Raw genomic sequence first — 18,620 nt, 5'->3', positions numbered from 1 at the left:
TTTTTCCCTCTTTGCTGATTTCAAGATTTACCACCTCTTTTGCTATTAGATAGCAATTCAACTTTCCATGAGTTTGGTTTTTATCAAACTTGAACTTTATTATTAAAGGCGTGGGTCTCCTTGCCTTGTACTATCTTTTTCTTTTCCTTTGGCTATTTACGTTTCTGCTTTTTTAATTTATTTTTTTGGCTTTTCCAATTTTGTTTTCTGCCATAAATCATTTTTCTTTCATTCCCTTTTTTTTTCACTCTTTTCTTTTTTAATCTCTTTTGTAACCGGATTTTGAGGAAATCAGGAATAAATTAAATCAAAGATGAAAAGATATTTTTTTGGTTATAGCTTTTCAATTCCTTGTTTAAAAAGGAAAGGCAGTAAACATATTTCTCATCGTAATTTTAATTTTGGATAAAACATATTTTGGAGATTTTATCCATATTTGATGATTTTTGGGCTGGAGGAAAAAGACCTATTTTCAATATTTTTGTTTGCTTTTTATCAAATATGGAGGAATTCAATTCAATATGATGACATTACGTTAGTCATATACAAATATTAATAGATTTGAAATCAGATATGAATCAAGAAATGACATCATGATCCAGAAGTTAAGGATACTAAATCACCTATAGCTTTTTATGCCTTTGGCAATTTATCTTTGTTATTAGTCAACAAGCTACAACAATTCAACCAAGGCATCAAAAAGATCATCTATGATGATTTGTTAGTTCCTTATATAACAGATTTGAGCTTCTGCATAGAGATGAAAGGGATAATGCGAAAGGACAAAATCCATACACATTGCATAGAACAAACAACAGATTCCACCAAAGAAAGATAGCAATTTAAACCTGAAGACGTGGCAAATGTCCTAAATAGAGAGGTTCAGTTTCTTTCCAAAATTCCTTGCTTTCTACTGATAGCAAAGCTATCACAATCAACGTCTCTGGCTAAAACCTGCAATGTGAGATCTTACATCGGTTGGAAAGGGAAATGAAGCATGCCTTAAAAGAGGGTATGGATAACTTTCCCTTGTGATGCGTTTTGACAAAACCGTGCGGGCTGAGCTCAAAGCGGACAATATCGCATGTGGGTAGACTGGGCTGTTATATGCAATTCAATCACTGAAAGGAGTATAAGTTTCAAGACTTTATTAATGTTCAAAGGAAAGAAGTAAGGTACCAATTTAAAGAAACCACCTCAGAAAATCTCACCAAAATTTAAAGACTGATATCATAATAAGAATCTCACAAATTGTTTTGGAAATGTGAAATGCAAATTGAAATTCAAAGAGGCCATAACATCAAGCCCTTGTTTTTCATTTCCCAATATCTACAACCTGCTAATACTATGAAATAACTCCAACTATCCCACTTAACCCAAAAAAAAAAAAGTCCAACTACCCCATTAATGCCTGTCGACAGTTTCATTCACATCTCACGACGCTCATTCTTGTTACACTTGTCCCACATATGGTTTGTGACTCTGAGTGCTCAAATGCTAAAGAGTATACATCAAAGAACATAATTTTTGGTTGTTCAACTACTTCAAGAAGATAAAGGAAGCCATCTCAGACCTATGAGGGGCAGCAAGAACATATTGAGATAACACAAATAATTATGATAGAGATATACCTTGGCAACATATTTGGTATCATCTCCCTTTCTCTTCACCTTAACCTGAAATCATACTAAGAAGGGGGAAAAATTTAATGGCACTCATTCAGTACCTTCCAATTCAAACATTGCCTTTCATTTTTCTTGTTTTTTCATAATTAAACCATCTTAAAACACGTGCTACTTCCTACCTCCTTTATGGCACCACAAAATAGCTTGAGCTTGACTAAATTATCTTCATCTTTTGCAAAAAGGGCAAATTCCAAACTAATATTTCACTTCCACACAATCTTATCCAACCTAAACTAACAAGAAATTGCTCTTTTTGCATTAAAATGAGCAAATTCCAAACTAATATTTCACTTCCACATAATCTTATCCGACCTAAACAAATAAGAAATTGAATTCTTAACCCCCAAAAAAAAAAAAAAGTTGAACTTTTCAATATCTGTAGGTCCTTCAAATCATACTGTAACTCTTTCTTGTCCTTCCTTTGCATTCCAAATGTATAACTTGCTGATTGAGTTTTTCCTGTATTAGCACTGCCTTTGTAGCTTTCTGCATACAAATAAGACCTTCCATCATTTGATTAATGGCTGGCTCGGAACAGAAAGGGAAAAAAAATAAAATAAAACATAAAAAGGAAGAGAGGAAAAGACAAAAGAAAGGAAGGAAAAAAAAAAAAAAACTGGGTTTTGACAGGGGAAAAAAATTTGCAGAGAGGTGGTGGAAAAGAAAGTAAAAAGAAATAAAAAAGAAAAGGAAGTGAGCAAAAGACGAAAGAAAGGAAGAAAAAAAAAATCAGGTTTTGACAGGGGACAAAAAATTGCAGAGAGGTGTGGCAAAGAAAGGAAAAAAATAAAAAATAAAAGGAAGTGAGCAAAAGACGAAAGAAAGGAAGGAAAAAAAAAAAGCTGGGTTTTGACAGGGCACAAAAAATTGCAGAGAGGTGGTGGAAAAAAAGGAAAAAAAATAAAAAATAAAAGGAAGTGAGCAAAAGATGAAAGAAAGGAAGAAAAAAAAAAGAAAAAAAAAAGCTAGGTTTTGACAGAGGAAAGAAAATTGCAGAGATGTGGTGAAATATTAAAAGAAAAGCTGGGTTTTAACATAAGGGTGTTTTAGAAATATTAAAAAATGAGAGGGTAAAACAAAAAATATGGGAAAGGAAGGGGCATATTTCGTGAAGGCCTTACCTATGGAGGCAAAGGACCAAATTCCCCTAACTCAAAAGTCAAAAACCTTTTTGGTTGGGCTTTTAACCAATCTACACTATATATCTTGATTATTGGCCCATTTAAAATCCATTTTAATTCAAAGTCTGAGAAGCCGATTAGGCATTTGTTTTTTGTTTTTTGTAAATTAAAATTAAAATCCATTCATTCTAAGTGTGCTGGTTGCCTTTTTGTATTTGGAAAGTTTTATATAATAGAATAAATCTAGAGTGATCAAATTTTTTTTATCAAAATTTTGGTATCCATAATTTGATAACTTTTAAATGGTTTATCTACCCATGTGTATAAGACAATATTAATTTAACACTATTAAAAAACTGTCACGTAATTGATTATCAAAATTTTAATAAAAAATTTGGTATCTAGTGTGACAGCGCAGACCACCCGCGTCCGATATTATCCTCTTTGGGTTAGGGATTATCCGAAGAGGAAGGCTTTGAATGCCATGACCATCCAATACGAGGAGAAGCAAGAGGAAGGAACTAGTATATGTTCCTTACAATTGTTGAATGCTATCAAGGCTGCTCCTAAAGAGACAAAGAAGGGTGGCCTAATGTTCGTGAAGGCAAAACTCAATGGAGTGCCCACCAAGGCGTTGGTGGACACGGGTGCCTCACATAACTTCCTATCGGTGGAGGAGACAGAAAGGCTTGGGATTAAGGCAACACAAGAAAAGGGCTTCGTAAAGGCGGTAAATTCCGACGCGAAGCCGCTCCAAGGAGTTGCTAGAAGTGTGAAAACCACCATCGGGGATTGGGAGGGCCAATTGAACCTAACGGTGGTGTCCATGGATGACTACAAGGTTGTCCTTGACATGGACTTCTTCAACCAAGTAAAGGCTTTCCCACTCCCATTTGCAAACAAGTTATGCATCATGGATGGGAGAACGACGTGCATGGTGCCTATAGAACAAGCTAGCAAGCGAGAGATTAAGGTTTTGTCGGCACTACAAGTTGAGAGGGAGGAGCAAATCAACTTGGTTGCTGCCCAAGAGCCTAGTGAGGATGCCCCAAGCCATGCCAAGACATCTCCTAAGGTACAAAATGTAACACCCCGTCCCGAAGCATGTCGGAAAATTTTGCACGTTGACCGAGGTTGACCGTTGACCGTTGACCAAAGGGGTCAAAAGTTGACTTTTTGACCCGGTTGGAATTCTAGGTTGACTGAGGTACCGTTACGAAGTACACGTTGGCACGAGTTCGTAGACTGGTAGCACGTTGAAAACGGAGCTACGGTTTGAAAGTTATGAGCAAAACAAGTTGAGGTCCAAACTGTCCAAGGGGTGCCGAAGTTGACTTTTTATTCATGCAAGGTTGAGTTTTGACTCATGCATGGTTGTGAAGTGCTCGTCGATACGAGTCCGTAGACTAGCGGCACGTCCGATTTGGACATGTGGTTTGAAAGTTATGGACCTGTAGAGTTTTTCAAATACCGTATTATTTTAATATTATTTTTACACGCATAACGATGTGCCACGTGTGACTCAATGAAGGTGACCATGTGTCACCATGGTGAAATGCCACATGTCAACCATGTGTAAAATCAAATTATTTTTATTATTATTTTAAATAATAATATTTTTGTTTAATTATTTAATTATTTTATTTATTTCTTTTCTTTTTCCTTTTCTTTTCTTTTTTTCTTTTTCTTTTTCTTTTTCTTTTCCCCACGTGGGAAAACACCAATTCTTTCTTTTTCTTTTTCTTTTTCTTTTTTTTTTCTTTTTTCCCTTCTTCTTCCCCGAAACACACACACACGCACAGTACCTTTCTTTTTCTCTCCCGATCGTCCCTCTCTCTCTCCCGTGTTTTTGAATTCCGGCCACCTATACAGTACAAGCACCGGCCAGTGACGTGCGGAAGGAGGAGGCAAGCTTGGCCGCCAATTTTCACGGCCAGCCGCCGCCGGACGCGCGCCGATCGGGCCAGAGAAGCAGCCGGCCGCCGGATTTTCTCTCTCCTCTTTTCTTGTGTTTTCCGGCCAGCCCACTCCCAATTGAGCCTCCTATCCCCCTATTATGGGTCCTCTGAATCAAAAAATGGCCTCCAATCTCAAAAATTCGAAGCGGTTTGCGAGATACGAGGGATTGAAAACCGGCCGAATCTTTCTGACCAAATTCCGGCCACCTCCGGCGGAATTGGGGTCGATGGAGACCGGATTGGTGATCCTCGTCCCACGAGCTTCGATTCGGTATATTATTCTACCATTTTGGTTAACGTTTGCGTTTAAGCTTCCCGGGTACCGGGTATTATTTACCCGATTAAAATATTAATTTATTTGACTGTCTGTGAATTTTGTTCTAGGAGCACCGGTGAGTCGTAGAATTGATCCCGTGGTGGATCATGGGTTAATTGCGTGCTCCAGGTGAGTGACCCACCTTCAAAGATTATTTTGGGCAATTAATTATATTTATTTGGTATTTAAATTGGTATTTAAATTTATGCTCATGTGGTGTGATTTAATTGTGGTTTTATTTTGGTTTAATTTATTTGTTATGCATGAGCAAGGTATGTTTCGGTATTAATTTTACGTGGTTTCAAATGTAATTTCTCGGGCATAATTGGGTTAAATATTTTATGAAAATATTTGGTTAAATTTTATAAATTATGCCCGCGGTATTTTTATGGTTGCATCTCGTATTTCGAGGAAAATTGTGGTTTATTGATTATCGCTGTTTCGTACCGGGTTATTGAATAAAAATATGTGGGATGGTGTTTTGTGAAAATTTGGTATACTTCCCACGGTGGTTTTTTTTTTTAAAAACGGTACAGTTGGTTGTTATTGTTTATTTTTAGACGCACTCATACAGTATTGGTGTTCTGGTGTATGGTGTATGGACACGTGGTTTAGCACGCGGTTATTATATGGTTTAGCGTTCGGTTATTACTTCACCCGTGAGTTGCCATTGGACCGTGGGCAGGCAAGGTTATTGTTGCGCACAGCCGCCCCCCTCCTTGGTCGGGTGATGGTTTTTTTTTAGCGGTCGGTACTGTCGGGACGCCGAAGTGACCACTGCAGGTTTCTCTCTTTAACCCCCCCGCCAGTCGGTGCTCGGGACGCTGGGTATCGGAGGGCATCACCGGTATATGGTGTGGTGCGTCAGGTGTAATTGTCGGTGTAAATTGCAAATAATGTTTTAAACTCCAAAGGTGTTCTAAAATTATTTATTATAATTTATTGCAGTTTATTTATATTTGGGGTATTTATTTGTTTATTTGTTGTTTATTAATTTGTTTGGTTCCTTGGTTTTTGGGAAGTACGTACAAGGGTTTTGTGAAAATGTTTTAAAAGGGGAACTTTCCAACTGAGAGAATTGTAAGGGTTTTGAGAGAAATTATTATTTTTCCAATTAATTATTATCTATCTACTGTATTACCGTGGTATTATATTGTATAGTAGATAAGGTCACTCACTGAGATGATTAGCATCTCACACTCTTAAATTCCGTTCCCCTAGGTCCAGGTTGGAGACGTTGATTGTCCGGGGCGAGCCCAACGTCTCAGTTCGTTTGCCGAAGGTTCAAGAAGTTTTCTTCCCTTTTTCCTCTCTGTCTTGTATTGCTTCTTTATCTGTCATTTTATAAATTCCACATTTGTTGTATAATGCTCTGTATACTGTATTGGACATGTAGTTGTTTTTTAATGCACTGGGTTGCTGCTGTTGTTTTTTTTGAAGTGCTGCAATTTGTGGAACCAATTTGTAGTATCGTGGGAGGAATAAGGGGATGTTTATAGAAGTGTGTTTTCAGTGCAGGTAATTTGTGGTAAGTAAATCCCTTAGGGGAGGCTCTGCCGGATTTTCCGTTGGAGAGTTCGGTAGGGTTTCCCTGGGATCAGGGCTGTCTAGGGTTCCGGGGAAGGAATTCTGGACGGGTCCTGACACAAAATGTGTCAAAAGAGTTGGACCAAGGGAGCTTGTGTACATTGGCTTCAAGTTGTGGAGACGACAAGAGAAAGCATGTAGAGGCTAAGGAAGGGAACTTAGCCAAACCATCACCTCAACAAAACAAGGCACTACACAAGGTGCATGACGGGAAGGCACGACGCTATGAAGAGTCACTTCCCATTGTAAGGAAAGGGGGCACGGAGGCCCTAGTGAAAGGTAAGTCAAAAAGGGTACCCTCGACGATAGTGACTTCACCAGCCAAGAGTGTTGAAGCCACACCTGCGGATCGAGTCGTTCAACACAGAGGTGTGCCTAACTACACCAAATACTTGGTGAAGGGGAAGAACCTGCCGGGTGGTGAAGTGAGTGGGGAGCACGAAGATACACAACGGCAACTCAAAGATCACATTCGGCGGGCAAGGAAGAAGGCGCGACGAGGGCGTCGCGAGTTTAGGTGGGGGAGAGTGTCACGTCCCGTGCAAAAGGAGTAAAACCTTTGAGGTTTAACCAGAAGACTCTACACTCTCCATGAAGATCCTAGAGAAGCCCGGAATATTCTAGAAGATTCAAGAGAAACCTAGACTAATGTAGATTGGAATCTCTCTAGAATACTCCATGTAAATATGTTGTACATAACCCTAGAATAATCTAGAACCCTAACTAGATAGGTGACATGTGTACATATCTAGAACCTTCATACATGCCAAGCCCTCTATATAAAGGGTTGGACTTTCATTTGTAACATATCCAAGAATCCAAGAATTTTAGTAATACAAGTATTCTCCACATTCTCTCAAACTCTCCTACTTCCTACTCTCTTACTCTTAGCTTCTGCATTGTGATAGCTTGTGAGCAAGGCTTACTTAGCAAGGGAGGTGCTAAGTGCCGCACGGGAGTGTTGGAAAAGTTAGGCCCAAGGTTTTGTCAAAATGCGTCGTACGGAAAAGGTATCCACACCACCTTATAAGGTGTGCTTCGGTTCCTTTTCCAACCGATGTGGGACTTCACAATCCTCCCCCTTTGGGATTTAGCATCCTCGCTGGCACATCGATCCGGGTCCGGCTCTGATACCATCTGTGATAACCCAGACCACCCGCGTCCGATATTGTCCTCTTTAGGCCTGGGGAATCCTCTTACAACCCAGCCCTCAAGGTTTTGTTAAAACGTATCGTACGGGAAAAATATCCGCATCACCTTATAAGGCATGCTTCGTTTCCCTTTCTAACCGATGTGGGACTTCACACCTACAGCATTGCTTTATATAATATATCTTTTTAAAATAAATTTTTTATTAAAAATAAAAAAAATATTTGATTGTAAATAAAACAATACATTATATATTTATTGAATAAATTTTTTTTTTAGAAAAGTTCAAAATTTAGATTTTTTAAAAATAATTTAAAAAAAACTTATTCTTTATTAGTAAATATTTGTTAACTTTTGTCAAATATTTTTTATTTTTTATTTTATTTTTTATTTTTTTACAAATAAGATTTTGATTAATAAATGGAGACTTTAGAAAAAAAAAAAGAAAAAGAAATTCTACCAAAAAGACTCTTAATAAAAAAAATAATTTATTTGGCTATAACTCTCCAAACATAATTTGACTGCGCATTTATTTTAAATGGGACCCAGTGTGATCCAATTATAGAATGAGTAAAATCAAGCCATAAGATTTTGTTTTGATTCAATCTTTTTTTAAAGAAGAAATCATTTGGATAAGGGTAATCTACAAACTTCGATGCCTTAAATATTTTCTTAGATTTTGATTTTATTATCCTTTATTCGATTGGATGTCAAAGGAAAAAGATTTGGAACAGAAAAAATTGCACTAATGGCGGAATTGCAAAGCAAATTAATTGGAACCATCTTTTATTGGCTCAATTATATATATATATATATATATATATATATTTTTCCCTCTTTGCTGATTTCAATTTTTACCAGTTCTTTTGCTATTAGATAGCAATTCAATTTTCCATGAGTTTGGCTTTTATCAAACTTGAACTTTATTATTAAAAGCGTGGGTCTCCTTGCCTTGTACTATCTTTTTCTTTTCCTTTGGCTATTTTCGCTTCTGCTTTTTTAATTTATTTTTTTGGCTTTTCCACTTTTGTTTTCTGCCATTAGTCATTTTTCTTTCATTCCCTTTTTTTTTTTTACACTCAATTTTTTTTTTTATCCCTTTTGTAACCGGATTTTGAGGAAATCAGGAATAAATTAAATCAAAGATGAAAAGATATTTTTTTGGTAATAGCTTTTCACTTCCTTGTTTAAAAAGGAAACGCAGTAAACATATTTCTCATCGTAATTTTAATTTTGGATAAAACATATTTTGGAGATTTTATCCATATTTGATGATTTTTGGGCTAGAGGAAAAAGACCTATTTTCAATATTTTTGTCTGCTTTTTATCAAATTTACAGGATATTATTCAAGGTAATTTATTTTTTCATCCCTTTTTTTATTAGTACCACAATAATATTTTTATCAGTACCCAATATACATAATGTCTGTGAGGAATATGCAGTAATTTTCTAAGGCCTCGATACTGGCATTTTTATTTACCAGACCAGCTTTTATGACGTATGTTAGAAATCCACAGTAATTCTCTAAGACTGGAAACTGACAAATTAAATTTATTTATCAATATCCATGATACTTTTTGGAAATACCCAGTAATTCATTTAAGCTAGAATATTTAGTAAGCAAATCTTATGCGTTAATTCAGGAAAAAAAAATAAAAAAGAAAAACAAAAGTAGAAGAAAGAAGATAATCACTTTTAAAAAAAAAAAAAAAATTTTTCCTTCTAAAAACTCTCTCTCTCTCCCCTCCCCCCCCCCCCCTCTCTCTCTCTCTCTCTCTCTCTCCATCTCTTTTCAAAATTTCTGCACTTTTCTTTTTTTTTTTTTTTTTTTTTTCCCCACTCTTTTCTCATATATTTCCAACCTCTTTAAACTTATTATTTCCCTAGCTATCTATAGAAGAGAGGAACCCAGATAAAACGAACTTGAATTTCAATTTGATTTGTATTTGAAATTCAATTTTAAACTTTAAAATTTTATTTTATTTTGAAAATCTATTTTGATTTTCTGATTTTAAAAATAGTTAAAGACTTTGGTTTGAGATTAATTGATTTCCACAAATTTCTCTCATTATCTATTCCCCCTTTTCTTTTTTTTTTTTTTAATTGATTGTTCAACAATTCACGTAGGAAAAACTTAAATACTATCATTCTATTGGTGATATAATACAATATACTATTCATAAATAGACATTCGATAAATATTTTGTAGAGTCTACGTATTTTATCGTCAACTCATGCTGTCAATATTAGGCCCAAGTTTTTCTCCATTCACATAGAAATTAATAAGCGATCTAAAATGGAAACCAAACATGGTTGGAGGGTGATGTCTTTGGCAGATAGTCTTAGTGATGTTGCCAGTATTGGGCCAAAGTTTTTCTCCATTCACATATAAATTAAAGAGCCATCTAAAATGGAAGACCAAAACATGGTTGGAGGGTGAAGTCTTTGGCAGATTGTCTTAGTGATGTTGCCAAAGTTTTTCTCCATTCACATAGAAATTAAGAAGCCATGTAAAGTGGAAGATCAAATCATGGTTGGAATTGGGCCAAAGTTTTCCTCCATTCACATGGAAATTAGGGTTTTTCCCATAAATAGCCACCTTACAACTCCATTTTAGAAAAATAGCAAATTTTTTTTTTTTTAAAAACTAACCACCTTGGGACAAAAATATCCTTGATAAAATTGAAAATTACGCAAAAGATTTTTTTTACACCCTTTCCTTTCTTTCTCTACACAGCCGTTCGTGGGGGTGGGGTTTCTGCAAAACTATTCGTGGGGTTTCTCTAAACTCTTTGCATCTCATCGCCTCTCACTCTCATTTTTTTGTATTTTCTCATATCTCAAACTAAAATCAAGTAAAAATTTTATCTTTTTTCTTATTAGATGAAAGTAAGAAAATATGTGTTTTTTTTTGTTTTTTCTCTTTCTCTTTTTTCTTGTAAGTTTTATTAGTTTAGGGTTTTTTAAGCTTTTTATTTGATATGGGTATGCAAGAAATTGATTTATGAGATGTTATATGTGATTTTAAAGATACTTAGGTGGCATATGGTTTGAAAATGGAAGAAATTTTGTGTAAAACTGAAAAATCGCGAAAAACAGTAAAAATGGAGGAAATTTGGCGAAAAAGATGAATTTCCGCCAATTTCCTCCAGTTTCTCAGTTTTCGCAAATTTCCGCCAAATTTCCTCTAATTTTCCGCCAGTTTTCCGCCAGTTTTTCCGCCAGTTTTCCGCCAGTTTTCCACCATTTTTCCGCCAGTTTTCCGCCAATTTTCCGCCAGTAGGAAAAAGCTATATTTGGCCCCAAAAAAAAAAAATAGAATCAACTTTTTTAATACAGTTAATATGTTTGTTTAATATTATTCAAAATTTTATATATTTATTGATTTAGTTTAACGTTATTCATTTAATTTTGTAGTAAAATGGAAGATGATGACATTGTAATTGCGGTTTTATACAATGGAACATTGGTACAAAATGATAGTGGTGATTGGGAATATCGAAATGGTAAAAATGTAATGGTTTCCGTCAGCAAGAGATGCACAAAATCAGAGTTAGAGGATGAGATTTTCAATTCTATTGAGATAGATCGAAATGAATATTTGCTAAAGCTAAAATGGATATATGGACGATGTGCAGAAAAGTTGGATCCTACAGAAATACGATGTGATAGGGATGTGAAATGCTTTCTTCAAGAAGTGAGGAATGGAGGGATGACAATGATGCGGCCTCCATTGTATGTTGAGGTGATTTCAAAAGTTGAACATGTATGTAGAAATGTTCATCAAATAGCATTTGCTTCGGATAGTGGGAGTAATCTTCATTCTTTTTCTTGTCCTCCAATTGGCGGTCGTCTACCACAAGCTTCCGGTACTGAACCAATTTAGGCTACATCTCAGGAAATTATGGGTCAAGAAACTCAGTTTAGAGATCAAGTTGATGTTCGTGGGGCCTGGACATCATTTAACATTCACGAAGGAGTTGATGTTGGAGGTGACTATGCTGAACGGTTTCCTAACGACGAGGAGTATGAGCAGTTGCATCATATTGATCATGATGAGAATTACAATGCAGCAGTGGATGATGTTGGTCATAATGATGTAGATTTTGATCATGAGTTGCCGGACAATGATAATGATATGCATCCTGAAATGAACAATGAAGGAGTTGATGATGTTAGGGTTCATCGTGCTACAAGTGACCACATATCATCGAGCAACAGAAGTGGTTCTATGGCCATATTTTCGTCAAAGTTCACTGGCTGTGAGAGCATAGTAGTTGGACAATTATTTCGCAACAAACGTGACCTACAGAATAAACTGAGTATCTATTGCATGCGAGAAAATAAGGAGTTCAAGGTGACACGGTCAACTACACAACGGTATGAGGTTGTATGCTTGGAAAATACTTGTAAATGGCGACTATGTGCAACCACATTTAAAAATGGAGAAATATTTGTTGTGAGAATTTTTGATAATGTACACAGTTGCTCGTTAGATATCGTGCATCGAGAACACAGGCAAGCCAGTAGCCGGGTTATCGGGCAATGTATCAAATCTAAATATGAAGGTATTGCACGTGTTTACAAACCCAAAGAAATTCAACATGATTTTTTGCAGAAATATGGGGTGAATATAAGCTACAACAAAGCATGGAGAGGTAAAGAGTATGCACTTAACAGTGTTAGGGGATCTCCAGAGGAGAATTTTGCTAAGTTACCTACCTACTGTTATGAGTTAGTGTCGAAGAACCCTGGGACTGTTACACGTATCAAAACAGACGATAATAACAATTTTGTATATTTCTTTATGGCGATTGGAGCAAGCATTAGGGGATTTAAATTCCACATAAGACCCGTATTGGCTGTTGATACAACTACATTGAAAGGGAAATACAAAGGGTACATGTATATTGCATCGGGCATGGATGGCAATAAGCAAATATATCCTTTGGCTTTCGGCATTGGAGATGGAGAGAACGAGCAAGCATATACATGGTTTTTCCAAAACCTGAAGGATGCTATTGGAGATTTTCCAGATTTGGTGTTTGTGAGTGATAGACACCCCGCTATTGAAAGGGCATTACGCAAAGTTTTTCCCAATGCATACCATGCGTTGTGCACGTACCATATAAGCAGAAATATTAAAGCAAATGGACATGCGAAAGATGAATCAATAATACAATGTTTCATGCTCGCAGCTAGTGCATATTTGGTTGAAGATTTTGAGTTTTATATGGGGCAAATTGAGGCAAAAAACAGTAGGGCTGCCCAGTACATTCGATCATGTGACCCTACAAGGTGGGCACGTTCTCTTTGTCCATGTAGAAGGTACACTATCATGACCACCAATATTGCAGAAAGCTTGAATGGCATTCTGCTAGATGCTAGAGAGATGCCAATAGTAGCATTAATAGAGCACATACGGGATTTACTGCAAAGGTGGTTTTATGAGCGACGTACTGCAGGTGCAAAATTGACAAAGCCTGTGACTGACCATATGGAAGAGCAACTCAAACTACGAAATTTGGAATCCATCGGACTACGTGTGAAAGCCATTAATATGCATGAATTTCTTGTGGAAGGTGGGAGTTTGAGGGGTACAGTTAATCTCCAATCAAAAACATGCTCATGCAAAGTCTTCGATCTTGATCAATATCCTTGTGATCATTGTATTGCCGCTTGCAGAGACCGAAAAATTGCTCCTCATGGCATGTGTTCTCATTACTACACCGCGGATGCATATCGTGCAGCTTATGCTGAGTCCATTTATCATTTGTTAGATGAAAAACAGTGGCATGTCCCGGATGACGTGGCAAGTCGCATTGTTCTTCCACCAAGATGGACACGTAGGCGAGCCGGTAGACCGAGGATGCAATGCATACCATCCAAAGGTGAAGATGTTATTGGACGTAGATGTAGCCGATGCGGTGGTGTTGGACATTATAGGCAGAGATGTACGAATCCATTGTCTTATACTTCGAATTAGAAAGTTTTAATTTAGTGTTATGGTTTAATATGTTTTGATAATTATTTCATATCTTTTTTTTTTTTTTGAATTTAATCCTAAATGAAAAGAGGCTTTCTGGAATTGATTTTCAATCTTTAGTTTACATATCATTTTATGAAATGTCCAAATGATTTTGAAAATAAAAACAAACATATATCAATTTTTTTTTTATTTAAAATGGTTATTGATTTTAAATGTCACTACATTTTTTGTTAATTCCATCTTCATCTTATATAATATTTGTCTCCACTCCCAATTTTTTTTACCCTACTATTAACTTATATAATCTATTAGAAATTGATTTTCCAAGTGGAGGAAATTAGTTTCTAATAGGAGTAAAAATTATTCAACGATTTCCGCTTGGAGGAAATGTTTTCCAACAGGAGGAAAACTATTTCCGCTTGGAGGAAAATTTTTCCACCTAGCGGAAATTTATCAAGAGGCTTCAATTTTTCTTCATATGGGATTTCCGACTGGAGGAATGTTTTTCCTCCATTTTTCCTCCAGTAGGAAAATTTTTCCGCCTATAGGAAATATTTCCGACAAGCGGAAAATTTTTTAAAATTTGCAATTGAGCTCTTAAGGCGTTTGTACATAACGGAATTCCAATAAATAAACATGGCACATTTCCTATAAGGTCAATTACTTATCCTTACATCAATACCACATTGTTATCTTTGTTAAATGAACATTATAAGCCACCATTATAATTTTTCGTTTCAGATACACTCAGTACTATACGGCTAAATGTTTTAGATGTATTCGGATGCAAAGTACTAAAAATAGCATGTTCAACAGTCTGTAGGCAAACATCCTTAACTTATTCAGAAATATGACTTCGAACAAGCAAGTTAAGTTATACGGAAATATAACTTCAGACAATTTAAAATTGTTAATGAAAATTGAACAAATATTTGGTTGTGTAAAGAAATATTCTTATTACTGTATAATAAACAACTCTTAAACTAATGCTTGATACTTGATAGAAGGTAATCTATTGCAGTCCACAATTGGCCTAGTATGCCTTTTAACCTTCTAGTTGTAAGGTTTCCTTTGAGGAAGCATTATTTCCAAGAAAGTCATTGTCATGTGAGCATTGCTGTTTGCAAGCTCATAGTATCATATCTTAATGGCTCTGTAAAGCCCTCTGTATGGGATCTTTCAAATAATTAAATGGAGTTAGATCTCAAATCCAGTTAGAACCTAATGGATCAAACACCTGTAAAGCATATGAAAATGATGGCAACAATCCATGAATCCCTGTGATAATATTCCAAGATTGTGAATAAGATGTTCAAAGCATATGCATCGGCTTTCCGGGCTCATTTGGGATATAGAACTGATCAGGAGTTTGTGGTTTAATCCAGCCCAATCCTTAATGCCAAAGCTCTATTATCAAGATCCAAGTACACATTGTTAGATTTTCTGCATACAAATAGGGATGATCTGCCCTTAACAAGCAAGGTCAAAGTACACAAAGATTAGGGCCGTTCATTTCATTCACAAAATCTAAAATTCTCATGAGCAGTTTCATGAAATTCATTTTTTTATTGATGTTGATGAGATTATGAAAGTTACAATGCTTCAAGAGCAACACAAATTTCCACCATGGTAATTATAAATCAGGTATAGACAAAAGATACATTCCGCACTTCAATGTTACACAAATAACCATCTAACTCACAACTTCACAAAAACATTGCTTTCTATTATACAGTGGGTGCTTCCTCGAAGTTCTCTTTGTTAGTGATAATTAGGCCAGAGGCGCCGCAATCTCAATCTGTTCAAGAGGCCACATGCAAACGCACTGCCCAACTTCTCCCATAACGTTATGGTAGGCTTGATCTCTGACTTATGACCGTACTTTGGCCAGTCGAGCTCTTATTCTTCCAATTCTTCCTCATCATCAACACCCTCGGGTATTGCTTCCTCCTATATAAATATAAAATTAAACATGTTACGCTTCTTCAATGCCAGAAAGTAAAAGCTTTTCATATTACACGACAGTCAGGTCAACATACCTCCTCTCCATTTTCTGATGTCTGAGCAGGTTGTTTTATTATCTCCTTCCTGATAGCTTCAGGAAGCTCTGCGGCAATCTCACCAGCAATGGCAGTCAAAACCTTATCAACCTCTTCTTCTATCTCCTCTTCCATATCCTCAGAGTCTAGTGCTGAGTCAACAGCATCATTTACAATCTCCTCAATCACCCCTGCCTACAAAATCAGTTTCTTCAGCGGACAACTCAATTGGATTAATAGAATATGAGAACACAAAAATGAAAGGCTGAATAAATCTAAGAATAGGAAATTGAAAGTAAAAACTTCGGTTGGATATTAATCTTAGCTAATTCTTTTTTAATCAAAGAAAACACTGCTAAAAAAAATGCTCAACAAAAGGCAGTTATAACCTGAAAAACTACACTTTATCCACCGAAAAAGGTATATTTTTACACTCTATAAAGTAAAAGTTAGCAACAGGCATACCTTGGTCATTTCTTTGTTGAACTCTTGCATTGTAGTAGCCACCTCTGGAGCTTTCATGAGATTATTGACAAGCTTCATAACATCTGCACTCTTAGATAAATGCCCCACAGTAAGGGCAATAGCTGCAGATTCACCAATTTTTTTTTTTAAAAGAAAGGAAATTTAAAAGAGGTAAAACAAGCAGACAATAAGCATTACCATCAGTTCATAAAATAGATTACTAACCACTGTTATAAAGATAATTTATCCCTAATGCAAGAAACATCATTACACTGGTTCCTTTTGCACCCTACATTGCAATAGCCTAGACTTGAAAGTAAAAGAACAAATTTTCATAATGGGTCAACATAAAAATATCATAGTCAGTACTGTCTGATTCAATTCCCCAGTTCATTTGTTATGAAAATTCAACATGTGATAAAATTAACCATCTTATCTTCTCAACCATCTATCTCATGTCTATGTCGGAAATATGGTAATTCTATGGAATGGATTAGATTATAAAGGAAAGTTAATCTTATATTTTCAAAATGAAGACTGTCATCTTTGTACAGGAACATGTGACTAGTCTCGAGATTGTCTTAAAAGATTATTCTTTGCATGAGGAATCTAAGTTGTTGTTCAACTCACCGACTCACTTCATCCATCATGCACTCTCTATCCAAGTAATACGACAAAAATATTTTCTTTTAAAATCAAACTAAGACTATAGAAATTCTTAACCTTAGATATGATCCTATCATTAGTCTCTTGGTTATCAAAACAAATTTCTATCAAATTAAAATAGAATTCTGAACATAATCCATTCAGGCAGAGATGCAACTACACTGCTTAAATTCATAGACAAGCAATAACAGAAATCAGAGATGAGTGGATAATAATTTATAAATAGAAGTTCCATCGGTGATAAAATAATTAAGAACTTCGTACCAACACTTTCCCCAAGGTGCATTGATATTGAATTGAGTTGTGCCTTATTTTCATAAAGACGGGTCACTGTTTTTCTTGATCTGACAATTTCTTTTGCAAGTGCCTGAAAATAGATACGCAACGAAGACAATTCATAACAAAGAAGGGAGGGAGGAAAACTACGGTGCAACCAGCAAAATTTTTTTAAGTACAACAGCCAGTAGGCCAAACCACAGCACAGCTAAATTAAAACCAATGAAACTAGGATAATCGTCCTCTAATGTAGGTAGAAGCATAGATATAAAACCTCATTTTCCATGTTTAAACCAAGTTGCAAAAACCCATGATTTGCTATAAAATGTACATATTTGTAGCGAGTGTTGATAGCTCTTCCATGCATGAATTAGGTACAAATTTAATTTATATAGAGTAATCAAAAACAAAAATAGCCAAAAATTCTACTGTCCACCATCAGCTCAATTGAATTTAAGCAAAAGATATATTTTTATGGAACTATAGGTGGAAAGCAAGCATGGGAATTCGATAAAGTGATCAGAACAATTATTGGAATTCAATAGATATTATTCAGTAAAAAAAAAAAAATGGTGTAAAACCAGGTTCATAAGCAAGTACCTTAGCAGAGACCATGTCATTCCTCTTGGCAGCTTCTCTAATGGCTTTCTGCACACTTTTCTCTTCTCTTTGTATATCTGAAAGAACCCATTACAAAAGAACCCGAATTTAACAATACCCAGAAGCCCATAGAGCTAAATTTATGCCTTTGTGAATCTAATAATCAAATTATCCTAAAAAGAAAATAAATAAAAAATAAAAAATAAAAATTTGACGCCAAAAAAACACCCAAAAAAAAAAAAAGGGAATTGGGTGTTAGTCGAAAAAAAAAATATAACCTCGAATCTGACGTTCAATATTGCGGCACTCTTGGTGGAGTCTACGCTGCCAATCTCTCAATTGTTGCTGTGGGTTTGGGTTTGGCTTCAAAATGTTCATCACCTTCTCCATATCTTTTTCAAATTTATTCCCTGTTAGGGAGAGACAAGGGCCAAAAAAGGATTGCTCTCAGATCGTGAGCAATCTAAGCCTTTGCTCTCTTCCCCTACAAAGGATAAAAGATTTAACCCAAAAAAAACAAAAAAAAGGTTCACTCCTAAGAAATTTGATAAATTCGTCAAAAAGTAGTCAACTTTTTCTTATAGCTTTCCATTGGAGGCTTTCGTTTTGAAGCAAGAACAAGGACACAGAGTTTTTCTCTTGGGTTTTTCCCATAAATAGCCACCTTAAGGGTACTTTAGTCCAAACGGGTAAAATATTGGTTAGTTTTTAAAAAAATAAAAAAATTTGCTATTTTTCTAAAATGGAATTGTAAGGTGGCTATTTATC

At 35.8% G+C, this 18,620-nt stretch overlaps 1 protein-coding gene across 1 annotated transcript; it reads right to left on the bottom strand.

Moving 5' to 3' along the window:
* Positions 1-15,316: 15,316 nt before the first annotated feature.
* Positions 15,317-18,620, bottom strand: LOC125423882 (vacuolar protein sorting-associated protein 24 homolog 1). The gene is made up of 6 exons (XM_048479632.2): positions 18,131-18,620; positions 17,853-17,929; positions 17,241-17,343; positions 16,311-16,432; positions 15,846-16,040; positions 15,317-15,756 (listed from the first exon to the last, which is right to left on the bottom strand). The coding sequence occupies exons 1-6, from the start codon at positions 18,240-18,242 to the stop codon at positions 15,706-15,708; spliced, it is 660 nt and encodes a 219-aa protein (XP_048335589.2). The 5' UTR covers positions 18,243-18,620; the 3' UTR covers positions 15,317-15,705.

This window comes from Ziziphus jujuba, chromosome 2, assembly GCF_031755915.1.
Source record: "Ziziphus jujuba cultivar Dongzao chromosome 2, ASM3175591v1".
Taxonomy (NCBI): domain Eukaryota; kingdom Viridiplantae; phylum Streptophyta; class Magnoliopsida; order Rosales; family Rhamnaceae; genus Ziziphus; species Ziziphus jujuba.
This window is presented reverse-complemented; position numbering and strand designations above follow the sequence as displayed.

Coding starts and splice junctions, on each gene's coding strand:
- LOC125423882 (XM_048479632.2), bottom strand. CDS start 18,242: ATGGAGAAGGTGATGAACATTTTGAAGCCAAACCCAAACCCACAGCAA. Junction 16,041..16,310: donor TCAACAAAGAAATGACCAAG/GTATGCCTGTTG, acceptor CTGATTTTGTAG/GCAGGGGTGATTGAGGAGAT. Junction 15,757..15,845: donor CATCAGAAAATGGAGAGGAG/GTATGTTGACCT, acceptor ATATTTATATAG/GAGGAAGCAATACCCGAGGG.